General features: G+C 50.8%; 1 protein-coding gene across 1 annotated transcript in view; it reads right to left on the bottom strand.

Annotated features, from left to right (window-relative positions):
• Window positions 1-2719: 2719 nt before the first annotated feature.
• The window catches only part of Upk1a (uroplakin 1A), a 13105-nt gene continuing 660 nt past the window's right edge, over window positions 2720-15164 (bottom strand). The window contains exons 2-7 of the mRNA XM_027431244.2: window positions 12140-12340; window positions 9289-9363; window positions 9055-9162; window positions 5350-5529; window positions 2975-3058; window positions 2720-2850 (exon numbers count right to left, since the gene is read on the bottom strand). Of these exons, the coding sequence (XP_027287045.1) occupies window positions 2806-2850; window positions 2975-3058; window positions 5350-5529; window positions 9055-9162; window positions 9289-9363; window positions 12140-12340 (693 nt within the window). The 3' untranslated portion in view covers window positions 2720-2805. The remainder of the gene's footprint in view (window positions 2851-2974; window positions 3059-5349; window positions 5530-9054; window positions 9163-9288; window positions 9364-12139; window positions 12341-15164) is intronic.

Genomic DNA, 15164 nt, shown 5'->3' with positions numbered 1-15164 from the left:
GGCACACCTGGGACAGAAATGGGGGGTCTGCCTGCCTTCCCCTCTCACCCGGAGGCCAGATTCACCCCAAGGCTCCCTAGCATTCCTAGCAAGGCCTGGCCTGTCTAACTGCTTACGGCAAGTTCAGACACACCAGCAGTGGCATATTTTTCAACTTTTTAAAACTTGGGGAGCTGGAAAGATGGCTCAGTGGTTAAGAGCACTGACAGGCAAAAACACCGATGCATATTATAAATAAGTAAGTAAGTAAGTAAATAAATAAATAAATAAATAAATAAATCATAGCCGATATTAGACAGGCAGTGGTGGCGCACGCCTTTAGTCCCAGCACTCAGGAGGCAGAGGCAGGAGGATCTCTGTGAGTTCGAGGCCAGCCTGGTCTACAGAGTGAATTCCAGGACAGCCAGAGCTACACAGAGAGACCTTGTCTCAAAAATAAGTAAATAAATAAATTTTAAAGAATAGTGCTGTTCTCTTGTTTAAGTTTAAAAATATAAAGAGGCACAAGATGGGAGACTTGAGAACAAGAGATACATTAACCATAGTTTATTCCAGGTCGGGGAGGGGAGAGAGAAGAAGGCTAGAGAGAGAAGAGAAGAGAAGAGAGAGCAAAAAGAGAGTAAGGGGGCAGGCTCTGTCTTTTAAAGGGGTCCTTTGCACCTGCGTGCAGACTTAGTTCCCATGGAACCCTGGGCTGACCAGGGCACTGCCTATGTGGATTCTGCCAGGTGACAGGGCCAGGCCAGCATAATGTCTGAACCTTTCAAATAGAAAAAACAAAGCAGCAACAACAACAACAAAAACAATGGGCCCTGTGCTATGACATTGAATATTCTAATTCCCGGTTCATAGTTGACACAGTGAGGCTCAGGCTGTCGGGCGGGACTGGGGAGGACACAGGGTTGCCTCTCCCAGAGAATCCCAGCCACATGCTAAGGCAGTGAGCCTGCTTGGGAGGGGGCCTGCTTCCCAGCAGAGTAGCACACAGTGCCCCGTTTCCTTGATGTGGTTACAGGTTAGGCAGACACGTGCCTAGAGAGGCAGGCAAGTCTCCTGCTTGGGACTACAGAGAAACCAGTTCAGCCAGTCAGCTGGCCGGGCCTCTTGTGTGTATTAAAATCTGGGATATATCGCATCTCTGTGGCACTTTGAAAACTCTGATTTGGAGCCAGCCATTGCGATGCATATCTGTAATCCCAGCACTCAAGAGGCAGAAGCAGGGGCATCAAGAGGGTGACATTGGTGGTACAATGGCTCAGTGGGTGAGGAGGACCTGAGTTCAGAGCTCTTTTTGTTTGTTTGTTTGTTTTTCCGAGACAGGGTTTCTCTGTGTAGCTTTGGAGCCTGTCCTGGAACTCACTCTGGAGACCAGGCTGACCTCAAACTCACAGAGATCCCTCTGCCTCTGCCTCTGCCTCCCGAGTGCTGGGATTAAAGGCGTGCGCCACCAACGCCCGGCCCAGATCTCATATTTTAACAGCCAGTGACCCCAGCTTTGGGGGGAGCAGAGATGGGAGGATTGTTGGGCTCACTGGCCAGAAAATTTAGCCTGAAGAAAATGTTGGGCTCAAGGTTCAGTGAGAGACCATGCTTTTTGTTTTTTTGTTTTTCGAGACACGGTTTCTCTGTGGCTTTGGAGCCTAGCCTGGAACTCGCTCTTGTAGACCAGGCTGGTCTCGAACTCACAGAGATCCCTCTGCCTCTGCCTCCCAAGTGCTGGGATGAGAGGCGTGTGCCACCAATGTCTGGACAGAGACCACGTCTTAAGGGAATAAAGTGAAGCAAACACACACGGTGGGGGGTGGGGTAGGGAGAGAGGGAGAGAGAGAGAGCGAGAGAGAGAGAGAGAGAGAGAGAGAGAGAGACTGAGACTGAGACTGGACTACACAATGAGACTACATCTCAAAAAAGAAAGAAAGGAAAGAAAATTTCAAAGCATTAAGTCCTTAAGTCTGACGTTGGCAGAGGAAGCCGGTCTCTGGAAACCCAGGCTGCCAGGCTGGCTCTCCAGGCCTGCCTGCAACTAGCCATTTTGAATCAATGGCACGAACCAATTGATGCCAGCTGGATTTCGCCACTTCCTTGTGAAGTCTTATCCACTCACCCTTGTCCCCAAAAGAAAACAAACTCAGGCTGGGTGGAGTGTTGCATGCCTGGGATACCAGCATTCTAGAGGTGGAGACAGGAAGGGGGTGTGTGATTGTAATCTTCTCACGAGGGGAGGCAGATACGGCACGATCACCTTGGCTTCCAGGCTAGCCTACGATAACATATTGGGCTTCAGAGTAAAACCCCCATCTCCAATGACGCAGAAAACAGTCTCGTGTGCTCATTCTGCCAGGCCAGTATTTATTGGACATCCGGCCCGTGCTCAGACACATGCTGGGTGGTGACGGGAGCCCCACAATGACCATGGCAGATTGTGGCCCTCCTCTTACAGCAACCTGGGTCTACTAGAGCTTATTTATACAAACTACTGAGCAACAGTGGCTACAGACAGGTGCGTGACGGGACTCCGAGGACAGGACATTCCGTTGTCACCAGAAAGATGAGCCAGATCAGCCAAGTGAAAAAAGGCCAAGGGGGTCCAGGCACACAAATCCAGGTCTGCGGCACAGCTAGGGTCCAGGGCAGCTCCTCCACCTGCAAAGGGACTTTGGGATGGAAAGAAAGGAGCCTGGAGGGTAGTGGGTGGGTTGTGACCTAGGTACACGGGAGTGGGGTGGGGTGGGGTTGAGGAGTCCCGGGGTGCAGCTGAGAGGCAGGAGCTTCTGGCAGAGGTGCACACATGACTTCCCTTCGTCTTCAGAGAGTGGTGTAGAAATACATGGCTATCAGCATCACAGGCAGCTGTGGGCAAATGATGAGATTGGGCGCTTAGCCCGGGGCCCACTTGTCTCCCCCAAGACCATGCCCGCACCCCTGGGCTGCCACAGGTCCCTCCTCCACAGCCCACAGGGGTTCCATCTCTCACTGTCCACATCAAGATGGCGAAGCCAAACCACGATATGCCCCATGTATAGCTGTCGATGGCATGACCGATGTGCTCGAAGCAGCCCTGGAGAGAGGGACAGTAGAGGCCCGTGAAGATACCGGGGAGGATGGTGGGTGATGGAACGTCACCAGGTGCCCTGAGACACATCCCTCTCTCCCCTTTGCCTTGCTCTGCCCATCTGTGCAATGGGGTTGTGGCCGCGCATGCCTTCTGGGACGCGGAGGGAAGCCGGTCCCCGAGGCAGCAGCTGCTGCTCTGACAGGCAGCTGTCAGTCTGGGCTTGCTTCTATGCTACCCACAAACCCCAAGCGTTTAAAACCCAGCTTTATTTGTCTTCCATTCCCGATACTTGCTCACTAGAGACAGGTTGAGCAAGGCCAGGGCCCGACACCAGGGTCACCTTCCCAGATCCTGTTACAGCCACAATGTGGTTGAGAGCAAAGATCCAGAGTGTGTGACCCTGTCAGGTGCAACCAGGCCCCGGGACTAGCTCTGCTCCCTGTAGGTAGCACACGGGCACAATTCTGGCTCTCTGAGCCCCAGTTTTCCAACCGGCTAAGTGGCAGCCTGGAGAACTGACACAGGGACCCTGAGGTGACACACAGAAGAATATGCGTGGGACTTTGGCTTGAGAATTGGTTGTCCTAATCTGTCCTTGGAGATGTGGGCTCCCTGGGACACCTCCTCCCCTCCAAGCCTGCAGCGCAGGTACAACTGGAACCAGGTCTAGTGTTAACCCGCCCCCCTGCTGCTTGTGCCCTGCCTCTCCCCTGGCCTTCCTGCTCTCCAAGCAGGGTTGTTATCACCTTTTCCTCCTATGGCTGTGATAAAGATACAAAGCCAGAGTGGTCGGAAACACCTGGCTTTTATTAGGGAATGCGTCACTCCTCCTCGTGGGTCCTTATTGCTACTATAGTAACCACAGCGGTTTTCTCATTTTGTTAGTTTTTGGTTGAGACAGGGTCTCACTATGTAGCCCTATCTGACCTAGAACTTTCTTTCTTTCTTTTTAAGCAATTTTTTTAAAGATTTTATTTATTTATTTATTTATTTATTTATTATGTATACAGTCTTCTGCCTGCAGGCCAGGAGAGGGCACCAGATCTTATTCAAGGTGGTTGCGAGCCACCATGTGGTTGCCGGGAATTGAACTCAGGTCCTCTCGAAGAACACTCAGTGCTCTTAACCGCTGAGCCATCTCTCCGGCCCGACCTAGAACTTTCTATGTATACCAGGCTGGCCTCAAACTCACAGAGATCTGCCTGAATGCTGGGGTCAAAGGCGAGCGTCACCATACTTCACCTGCTCTTATTATTTTCTAGTTTTTGAGACAGGGTTTCTCTGTGTAGCTCTGGCTGTCCTGGAACTCACTCTGTAGACCAGGCTGGTCTTGAATTGACAGAGATCCGCCTGCCTCTGCCTCCCATATCCTGGGACTAAAGGCGTGCACCGCCACACTCAGGGATTATTATTTTTGGAGACAGCATCTTGTGTTTCCCAGGCTAGCCTCCAACTGGCAGTGATCCTGCACAGCTGAGATTACAGATGTGCACCACCATAATCACTTCCAGCTGTTGTTTTTTTTTTATATTAGCCATGCTGGGGATTGAATTCAAGGCCTCTTACATGCTTAGGGAAGCATTGCATCACTAAGCCACGCCCCTCAGCCCTCACTGGGGGGATTCTAGGCAGGGGCTCTACCACTGAGCCATAATCCCAGCCCCTCACTGGGGGATTCTAGGCAGGGGCTCTACCACTGAGCCATAATCCCAGCCCCTCACTGGGGGATTCTAGGCAGGGGCTCTACCACTGAGCCACGCCCCCAGCCCCTCACTGGGGGATTCTAGGCAGGGGCTCTACCACTGAGCCACACCCCCAGCCCCTCCCTGGGGGATTCTAGGCAGGGGCTCTACCACTGAGCCACGCCCCCAGCCCCCTCACTGGGGGATTCTAGGCAGGGGCTCTACCATTGAATCCTCTCATTGGCCTTCATTTTACTTCTGAGGCAGGGGCTCTTGAAGTCGCTGGGGCTGGTCATAAATTCACGGCCAGCCTGCCTCAGCTCACTAAGTAGACAGGGTGACCGGCGTGTCTAGCTCCAGCAACTGATAATATTCCTGTTGCTGCTCTCATTCCCAGACAACCAGCTGCAGCCATCAGGTCTGGCTCAGACTGTGTGTGCGTGCATCCTGATGACTCATACAAGGAGCTGGGAGAACCAGGGAGAAGGGAAAGAAAGAAAAGGCCAGAGAGGAGAGGCTGGAAGACAGAGGGACAGAGAGACAGACAGTAGGAGCGGGGAAGGGAGAAACAGAGCAGATGGACAGACAGATGCACGGGGCAAAGGGACACACCTTGGTAAACAGGTAGTCCAGGTGGCCCACTCGGCAGCCTTCTTCATTGATGGGGATGAAGTTCCCGGTCCGACGACAGCACAGAGGGGGCCAGGGGAATTCCACTTCTGCAGTGGCTGCCCGGAAGGCGGATGTGTAATTCACCCAGTCCATGGGGCCAGATGTCCCACAGCACTCTTGCTGCAGAAAGAGCCAGGTTTAGGCAGGGCTGGGGCTGAGGTCACAGTTAAAGAGAGGCAGATTGGCTTTTGGGACAGCTGGACCCCATTTGTTAGAGTCCCGGACTCTGTGTGTAGGGGGGGTGGGGGGAGGGAATGTAGATGTTATAACGCTGATAGATTTGGCCCAAACCTACACTCATTTGCTTTTAAAATTCTTCCGTGCTGACAAAATGACACTAAAAAATAGATGTTGAAAACCTCTGATGCTTGCCTGTCGTTGGTGGTGCACACCTTGACACACACCTTTAATCCCAGTACTCGGGAGGCAGAGGCAGAGGCAGGCGGATCTCTGTGAGTTCGAGGCCAGTCTGGTCTCTAGAGCGAGTGCCAGGATAGGCTCCAAAGCTACAGAGAAACCCTGTCTCGGAAAAAAAAAGAAAAGAAAAGAAGAAAAAGAAAAAGAAAAAGAAAATTTCTGATGCTCTTCAAGAGGATTCAAGTTCAATTCCCAGCATCTATGGGGGTGGTGGGCGGCTCATAAACCACCTGTAACTCCAGCTCCAGAGGCTTGGATGGCCTCTTCTGACCTCTGTGGGCACCACACATAGGTCTACACAGACAAACATATGCACATAAAAGAATTTAAATCAGATATTACAAAAGGCAGATTTATGGCTTTTCTCAGCCCACTGAGAAGTTTGTTGTTTTGGGCACAGGGTCTTACTGGTGGCTGGTCTCAAACTGGTGGCAGCCTGCCACAGCTTCCCAAGTACTAGGAGTCTAGGGGTGCACCACCTTGCCCAGCTCAAATGGACATTTAATCAGAAGCCCTTGGATTAAGGGTGCAGTTTCTGGGCCCCTACATGACTTAGGCTGAGCTGGTAATCAGCAGAGGCTGCAGTTGCTTCTTAATCCTCAGGATTCCAAAGTCATCCTTGGGTGTATAAAGCAATCACCCCTGGGCTGGAGGGATGGCTCAGAGGTTAAGAGCACCGACTGTTCTTCCAGAGGTCCTGAGTTCAATTCCCAGCACACACATGGTGGCTCACAACCATCCGTTATGAGATCTGGTGCCCTCTTCTGGTGTGCAAATATACATGGAAGCAGAATGTTGTATACATAATAAATAAATAAAATCTTTTAAAAAAAAAGTTCAGAGTCGGGCAGTGATGGCACACCCCTTTAATCCCAGAACTCGGGAGGCAGAGGCAGGCAGATCTCTGAGGCCAGCCTGGTCTATAAGAGCTAGTTCCAAGACAGCTTCCAAACCACAGAGAAACCCTGTCTCGATAAACAAAACAAAACTTCGGCACTAGCCTGAACTTCAGAAACTCTTTGTTGTTGTTTGTTTGTTTTTGTTTTTGTTTTTTGGTACAGGGTTTCTTTGTGTAGCTCAGGTTGTCCTGGAACCCACTCTGTAGACCAGGCTGGCCTTGAACTCACAAGATCTACCTATGGGGATTAAGGTATGTGCCACCTCTTTAGTTGGAGTCTCTGGCTTGCCTTGCACATTCTGGGAAGCCTCATTTCTGTCTCTCTGTCTCTCCAAATCCTGCCTACTCAGTCTTGAACAAAGGGAAGGCACCAAAAAGCCCAGCTCTGCATTCTTGGTGACTACTGCAGCTTCCTCCCCTGGCACCGCCAGCCACCGAAGTCCCCACCTAAGCACTCAGCTTTTGGTCATACTTAGTCCAAACCCACCTTGTGGTGGGCATGTCATCACCCTCACCTACGATCTATAAAACCTCCCTGCCTTAGCTAGAGCATGTGACTTCTCTGGCCTTGATCTCGGAGACCAGTGAACCTGCCCAAGTTGCTTTGCCCTCAATATAACTGTTTTTATGTGTTTTTGGTTTTTGTTTGTTTATTTGTTTGTTTTTCAATTCGGCTTGATCTGGCTTGCTACATCAGCCCAGAAACTTATTACTGGAGGACAGAAAACCTATTGCCACCATTCTGGGCTTGGATTCTGTCTTAAAACAAATGATAAGCAGGGCTGGAGAGATGGCTCAGAGGTTAAGAGCACTGACTGCTCTTCCAGAGGAACTGGGTTCGGTTTCCATCACCCACATTAAGTGGCCCACAACTGCCTGTGACTCCAGTTCCAGGGGATATGATGTGCTCTCTCTCTCTCTCTCTCTCTCTCTCTCTCTCTCTCTCTCTCTCTCTCTCTCTCTCTCTCTCTCTCTCTCTCTCTCTCTCTCTCTCTCTCTCTCTCTCTCTCTCTCTCTCTCTCTCTCCAAGACACAGTTTCTCTGTGTAGCTTTGTAGACCAACCTGGCCTCGAAGTCACTTAGATCCTCTGCCTCTGCCTCCTGACTGCTGGGATTAAAGGCGTGCGCCACCACCTCCCAGCATGATGCCCTCTTCTGGCCATTGAGGGCACTGCATACACAGACAAAGAAACACTCATACACATAAAATGGAAAAAATAAAATTCCTTTTTTTCTATTTTTTGATGTGTGTCTCTGTGGTTTGCATGTTTTTGCATGCATGGGGTTTGCACATATGTGCACATTCGTGTAGAGGCCTGAAGTTCGAGTTTTCCATCTCATTTATTGAGGCAGTGTATCTCTTAATATTTTTTTGGTTTCGAGCCTAGCCTTTAACGGCTGAGCCATCTCTCCAGCCCAAGGCAGTATATCTCAATCAAACCCAGAGCTTACCAGTAGTCTAGCTAGCCAGATTGCTCTGGGGTGTCCCCTGCCTCCACCTTCTGAGGTTAGAATTGCATTCTCAGCCTGCTTTTATCTGGGTTTCGGGATATCTGAACTCTGATCTTCTTACTTGTAGAACAAATACCTAACCACTGAGCCATTTCCCTAACCCTCAATACACAAATATTATGTATGTGTGTGTGTGGTGTGTGCGTGGTGTGTGTGTGTACTCAGCATGGTGGAAGAGGGCTTTAATCCTAGCCACTCGGAAGATTGAGACAGGCTCTCAAGTTCAAGGCCTGCTTGGGTCACTATGTAGCTTAAGCTACATAGTGAATTGAAGGGTAGCCTGGGTAACTTATTGTGACCCTATCTCAAAAAGTTAAAAAAGAAAAAAAACAAAAAAAGGGGGCTGGGAGGTAGGGTAACAAATGGCTAAGTGGTAGAGCCTTTGCCTGGAATGTACAAAGTCCTGGGGTCAGTCCCCAGCAACACACACACACACACACACACACACACACACACACACACACACACAGAGTCTCCAGCAACACACACACACACACACACACACAGTGCTTTATACGGTGCCAAATGCAAGTCTTGGGAGTCATAAACAGAAGCACAGCAGGCTCAAGGTCAGCCTGGCTTACTTACAAAAGGTCATCATTGCCATCATCACTACGGAAGGAGACTATCTGCAGTGTTACAGCCCTGACTCTTACCAACCTGGTGAGCCTGGAAGGGGGGAGCTTCTTTTCTGGATCTGTTGCCTACCAAACCATAGTGACCAAGCGGCTCCCCTATCCCGCCTGGACCCCCTGGGGGGATGTCTTCTAAACATTCACTCTGCCATCACCGGGAGACGAGCACAGAGCCCAACCCACCTCAATCATGACCCGGTCCCAGAGGCGGGTTAGCTCCTGGCCCTGGTCACTGTCTGCACTGTAGAAGGTTAGCATTTGCTTGGTGATCAGGGACGGGTTGGACACCATCTGAGGACGGAGGACAGGGAAGAGCAGGAGCCAGCTGGCTAGGCATGGAGGCCGCCTCCCCTCACCCCTCCCGACAGGGCTCTGCCCCCCCTACGCCCCCACCCCCACCCTCCCACCCCAGCTCACATAGTCACGGTGGGTGTAGGACGTGATGCAAGAGGCACACTCGAAGATGTAGACTATGAGCATGAGCAGCAGGTACTGTGAAGAGAGCAAGGGCAGCCCATGGCACAGAGGCTGACGAAGGCCATGCCTAGGTGCCTCGGGCCCAAGGGCCAAAACAGAATTTTTTTTTTTTTTTTTTTGAGCAGGGTCTCATTATGTGTACCTCCCCAGTTAACCTGGAAATCACTATGTACAGAGCTGGTTTCAAATTCACAGAAATCTGCCTCACTCCCTCGTGCCACCAAGAGATGGGTCTAAGAGTGTACCACAATACACAGTGTTAGACCCCCCGGAAAGCTCAGGCCTCCGGGGTCTCAGGCCAGGACCTCGGTCACTCCAATCACCAGCAGGATTCGAAAGCTTGCTGCAAACTGGATGAGGCTTTATTATAGTTGTTTAACGAGCTAACCCCATGTTAGCTCGGGTCTTTCACCCACCCGCCATGGCGGATGGCTAGCAAAGACAGCTCGAAGGGGCTGCATAGAGATCCTGTAGGGCAGCGTAAGGGGAGTGTCTAGGGGTACGCACAGGCTCAGGATTGGTGTGCCTCCAGGCTTGGAGGGCTTGCCATGTGTTGATTGGTCAACTGTTTGTTATGGCCCATAGGCCCTCCCAGGGTGGTTGCCATGCTCTGCGTGTCATTGCTGTGCGCTTGTCCATAAAGCACACCCAGAGCTGTAAAGCATAGCGCCACCAGCTAACTTCTGATTGGTCCCTTGCCACGAGGCGGGGATCTGACCTCCTAGTGACCAAGGCAAGGTCAGAAAAGCATGTGTTACGGTCATGGCTGCCGAAAGGGGCAGGCATCTGACCTTAGTGACTAAGACAAGGTCATGGCAAGCACGTGTTACTGTCATAGCTGCCGAAATGGGTAGCTGGTCCCTTCACACAGCCCCAAGCAGAACTTTTGTTCATCGGGAGAGTGCTACCTAGCATGTGTAAGACTGTGTGTTCCTTCTCAACACTGTCTCTCTCTCTCTCTAAACAAACAGAGGTACTAATTTTGAAAAACTACTGTATGAGGTGGAAGATTGAAAACCTGAGACAAATCTGGTCAGCGGTGGCGCACGCCTTTAACCCTGGCACTCAGGAGGCAGAGGCAGAGGCAGAGTTGGAGCCTAGCCTGGTCTACAGAGCGAGTTCCAGCCAGTCACAGCTACACAGAAAAACCTTGTCTTTGAAAAAAACAACAAAACAAAATAAAAAATGGTGAGAAAGACAAACCAAACATATTTTTTAAAAAGTAGTTAGCGGCCAGGCATGGTGGTGCATGCCTATTTAACGCCTGCACTTAAGAGGCAGAGGCAGGAGGATTTCTGTGAGTTTGAGGCTGGCTAGGCTGGTCAGCACAGCAAGCTCCAGAACAGCCAGGACTGCATAGCGAGACCCTGTCTCAAAAGAAAGGAGGAACACAAACAGTAGTTAGGTTGACTTTGGGCTTTGATTAGATCGCTATGTGATTGGTGGGTGGGTGGGGTTGGGAACAAGAATGGAGGAAGTGCGTGTGGAGGTCACACCTTCAGTCTCAGCCCTCGGGCGGGCGGGCGCAGGCAGCAGGAGTCTGTGAGAAGCAGCTTGGTCTACACTGTGAGTTCCAGGCCTGTTTTGAGCTACACAGTGAGACCCTGCCTCTAGAGAGGGGGATGGGGCATGAGAGGAGGAGGAGGGGAGTGGCAAGGAGGTCCTCCTATTAATAGCTCCATCGTAAACATAATAAAGCCAAAGTCTCCCAGCTGTCCCCCCACCCCCCCCCACCCTCCACCCCCTACCCCTCCACACACACCCCCATCCCTACCCTGGACTATTTTCTGACTGCTAGATAGACTGCTGCCCCCTCGGGCCACAGGGCCTTTGCTCACGGTGCTACCTCCACCCAGAGGCCTCTTCTCTCAGTGCACGCTGGACTCCCTGTCCCCCGGTGCTTTTCTTTGCTGCTGCTGTAGCAGGTTTTCCTCAACCTGCACAGGCTGCCTTCACGCCCCGGATCAAGGGCTTTTTAGTTGTGCTCAGTGCCTCTCGTTCAGTAAACACTTGTTGACTATCTAAGTGATGATCCTGGGGTCCTAAAGGACCCCCCCCTCCCGGGGGCTGGAGAGATGGCTCAGAGGTTAAGAGCACTGACTGCTCTTCCAGAGGTCCGGAGTTCAATTCCCAGCAACGGCATGGTGGCTCACAACCATGTGTAATGGGATCTGGCGCCCTCTGCTGGCCTGCAGGTGTACATGCAGGACATTCATATATATATTGCAGTAAATCTTAAACGAAAACTGACATGGAGTCAAGGTTTGTTCCAGTGTGACTGTGCCGTGTGGTCCTGCATGGGTGACTTCCTCTCTCTGAATTCTGCGAGGACAGTGGTGATGGTGGCATTCCATCATAGGCCATGTGACATATATGAGCTCATCTGTGTAAAGTGTTGAACTCAGGGCATAGGTTGCATGCCTGCCAAATGACAGCTGTGTTATTACATTTCCTTGTTATTGCCACAACTCAGGACCACAGACCTTGGAGACCAAAGAGTTGCCTTTCAATTCCCATTATTTTATTGGGAATACATATATAAATATATAATATATAAATATATTTCTGTACATAAATATTTATTTATTTATATCACTTAGCTGTGCTGACCGTCCTTCTCTTCCCTGCACCCCACTTTCCTCTGTACAACGGGGGTGACAGCTGCAACTAAGGTATGGGGCCAGGACTTGGAGAATGAAAGGGTGCTTGTGAGGACCTGAGTCACACTCACGGTCCTGCTGTCGCCGTGCCTGTGATGGCCAGTCCCCCCAGCCCCATCCTGGGATCTCACCGTGAGGACCATGGACCGACGGCGACAGAGTGCCGCTCCGACACCAAAGCTGGCCACCACGAAGAAGGAGAAGCCGCAGAAGATGGCAATCCAGGCTCCAGCGAAGACGTCGTCCTTGCCTGAGACGCCCATCAGTGGGTACACACGGTACTGGTCAGCCGTCACCCACACTGTCTCAGCAAACAGGGCCAGGCCTGACAACTGGGCAGGGAGAGTTAGGAAAGTGTGCCTGGGGCCAGCTGTTGGGGTGTGAGTCTCCAAAATGCGCTTCTTTCCTGGCCCAGAACCTCCCGTGCCCGTGGGGTAAAGTGGGCTTGGATGGGCGCCCAGCCCGCATCTTTATGAGCAGGGATGGGGCGGGGAGAAAGAAGTCAAGAAGGAAGAAGCGGTCCAGCCAGAGCCTTGGCCCCAAAGATAAAAGCAGGCGAGCTTGGTGAGCACAAAGAAGCAGTCCCGTTGGCCCGCCATGCTGCCATGCTTAGCGGTGCTATTCTGAGGACAGGATCTTGCAGGTGGGTAGACATGACACCTGCTTCGACCCTTTAGTCTAGTCAGTCAGTTCCTACAGGCGCACTGTCCCGGGCAAGGCCAGGCCAGGGCCAGCTCACAGGCCTGCTCTCTGTGGCACCGTGTCAGGGAGCGGAGGCCACATGTCCAGATGCCTGGAGCCTACGGTTTTATATGTACTACAGCAGGATGAGCTACACTGGAACAAGAAAACAGGCTTTACCTGTTTCTGTTTGCTTGTGTTTGCTTCAAGAAATATCAGAAAGACTGGGGTATGTCTCTCAGTTGGGAAAGGGCTTCTCTGGTGTGCAGAAAGCCCTAAGCCAGCCTCGTAGAAACTGGGCCTGCTAGTGCACGCCTGTCGGCCCACTAGAGGCGGAAGGAGCCAAAGTTCAAGGCTATCCTTAGCTACATAGGGAGTTTGAGGCCAGGCTAGACTATATGAGAGACCTTGTCTCAAAAAATAACAAAAAAGAGACAAAAAGTCTGGTCACTACAGGGTTGTCATGGAGACAAAGGATTAAACCTCTATAAAGCCAGGCATGGAGGCAGGGGCCTTTAATCCCAGCACCTGGGGTTTGAGCAGAGGCAGGCGGGCATGTAAGTTCTGTTACATGGAGAAACCCAGTCTCAAAAACCAAAAACGAAAAGGAGGCAGAAGGAGAAAAAGGAGGAGAAAGAAGGGGAGGAGAAGGAAGACATCTTCTCTGTGGATAGCCTTTTGTTCATTGCTTTGGTTTGTGGAGACAAGGTCTCATGTTGTAGGTCAAGTTGGTCTGGATGTACTGTGTAGCCCAGGGTGGCCTAACACCATGTAGCCCAGGGTAGCCTATCTGCCTGTTTCAGCTGCCTCGGTGCTATAGGTGTATGCTCTCACACTGAGATATTCTGTGGGTGTTTTTGATGCTGATGAAAACTAACACTTTTTTGTTTGTCTTGTTTTGTTTGAGACAGGGTTTCTCTATGCAACAGTCCTGGCTGTCCTGGAACTCACTCTGTAGACCAGGCTGACCTTGAACACACAGAGATCCACCTGCCTCTGCCTCTCAAATGCTGGGTTAAAGGCGTGTGCCGCCACCACCACCACCCTACAGAAGCTGTGCACTGAGTGTGTGATAATCGCTATTGTTACAGCTGTAATAGCCCATTGCTCAAGTCCATATAAATAATATACCACTTTGCCAGATTCTATTCTTGTTGTGTCTCCTGAAGATGAGAAAGCTAGGGTTCACAGAGGTGACATTGATGGCCCCAGGCCCCACAACTACCGGAGCTGGGATATGAACTCAAACCTGCCACGCCAAATCAATGCAGAAGTGACATATATTTTTCATTTTTTGAGATCAACATCAAGGGGTTGAAGAGGTGGCTGGTAGTTCAGAGTGTTTACTGCTCTTCCCAAGGACTGAGTCTGGCTCCCAGAACCCACATCAAGCAGCTCACAGCCACTGGAACTCAAGCTCCAGGGAAATCCAGTGGCCCTTCCTTCTGCCACCTAAGAATACCTGCACCCACAAACACATATATACACATCTGTCTGTCTGTCTGTCTGTCTGTCTGTCTGTCTGTCTGTCTGTCTTGAGATGGGGTCTCTCTGTGTAACCCTGGCTAGCATGGATACTCACTATGTAGACCAGGCTGGCCTTGAACTCACAGAGACCTGTCTGCCTTTCCTCTCCAGTGCCAGGAAGAAAAACATGGAACACTACAAAGCCTATGTGCACATACTTTAAAAATGAAATATTGGGGCAAATAGGGACTAAATTAGGAAAATTTGGGGGAAGGGGTACTAAACCATACTGTCTAAAACTCTCAAATAACCAATAAAAATAAAAAATCTTGGCTAACATGGTGGTGCATGCCTCTAATCCCAGAGGTAAACAGATCTGTATCTTCAAGGCCAGCCTGGTCTACATAGAAATGCACTAAAAAATAAAAGGGACAGTTATCTCTGGATGTGGCACATGTCTTTAATCCCAGCACTCGGGAGGCAGAGGGAGGTGGATCTCTAGGAGTTAGAGGCCAGCCTGGTCTACTCAGCAAGGTCTAGGTCAGCCAGGGTTACATAGTGAGACCCTATCTCAAAAAACTGAAGGCAGTCACTTTGTGACAATAGCTACCATATGTTTAAAAATACTTGTTATTTATTGTGTGGGGGTGCATATAAGTAGGAGTGCCATGGTGGAGATCAGAGGACCGTTTGTGGGAATCGGTTTCCTCCCTCCATTACCTGGGTCTCAGGGATTGAACTCAGGTCCTCAGGCTTAGCCACGGCTACCTTCAACTATTGAGTCAGTTCAAAGCAGCATGTTTTTTGTTTGTTTTAAAACAGAAAACTGAATCTAAATTTTGTTTGTAGCTCCACATTCAGCGTGAACAAATCTGGAACTGGCTGCCCCCAACAAGTGCCCAAGTTGCAGGGAGGGACAAGGGGGAGAGGAAGAGACCTGTTCTTTCTGGTGTTACTGGTTTTTTGTGTTTTGTTTTCTTGTGACTGCGTCTTGCTGTGTAGCCCTGG

The sequence above is a fragment of the Cricetulus griseus genome, chromosome 9 (genome assembly GCF_003668045.3).
Source record: "Cricetulus griseus strain 17A/GY chromosome 9, alternate assembly CriGri-PICRH-1.0, whole genome shotgun sequence".
Lineage (NCBI taxonomy): Eukaryota > Metazoa > Chordata > Mammalia > Rodentia > Cricetidae > Cricetulus > Cricetulus griseus.
This window is presented reverse-complemented; position numbering and strand designations above follow the sequence as displayed.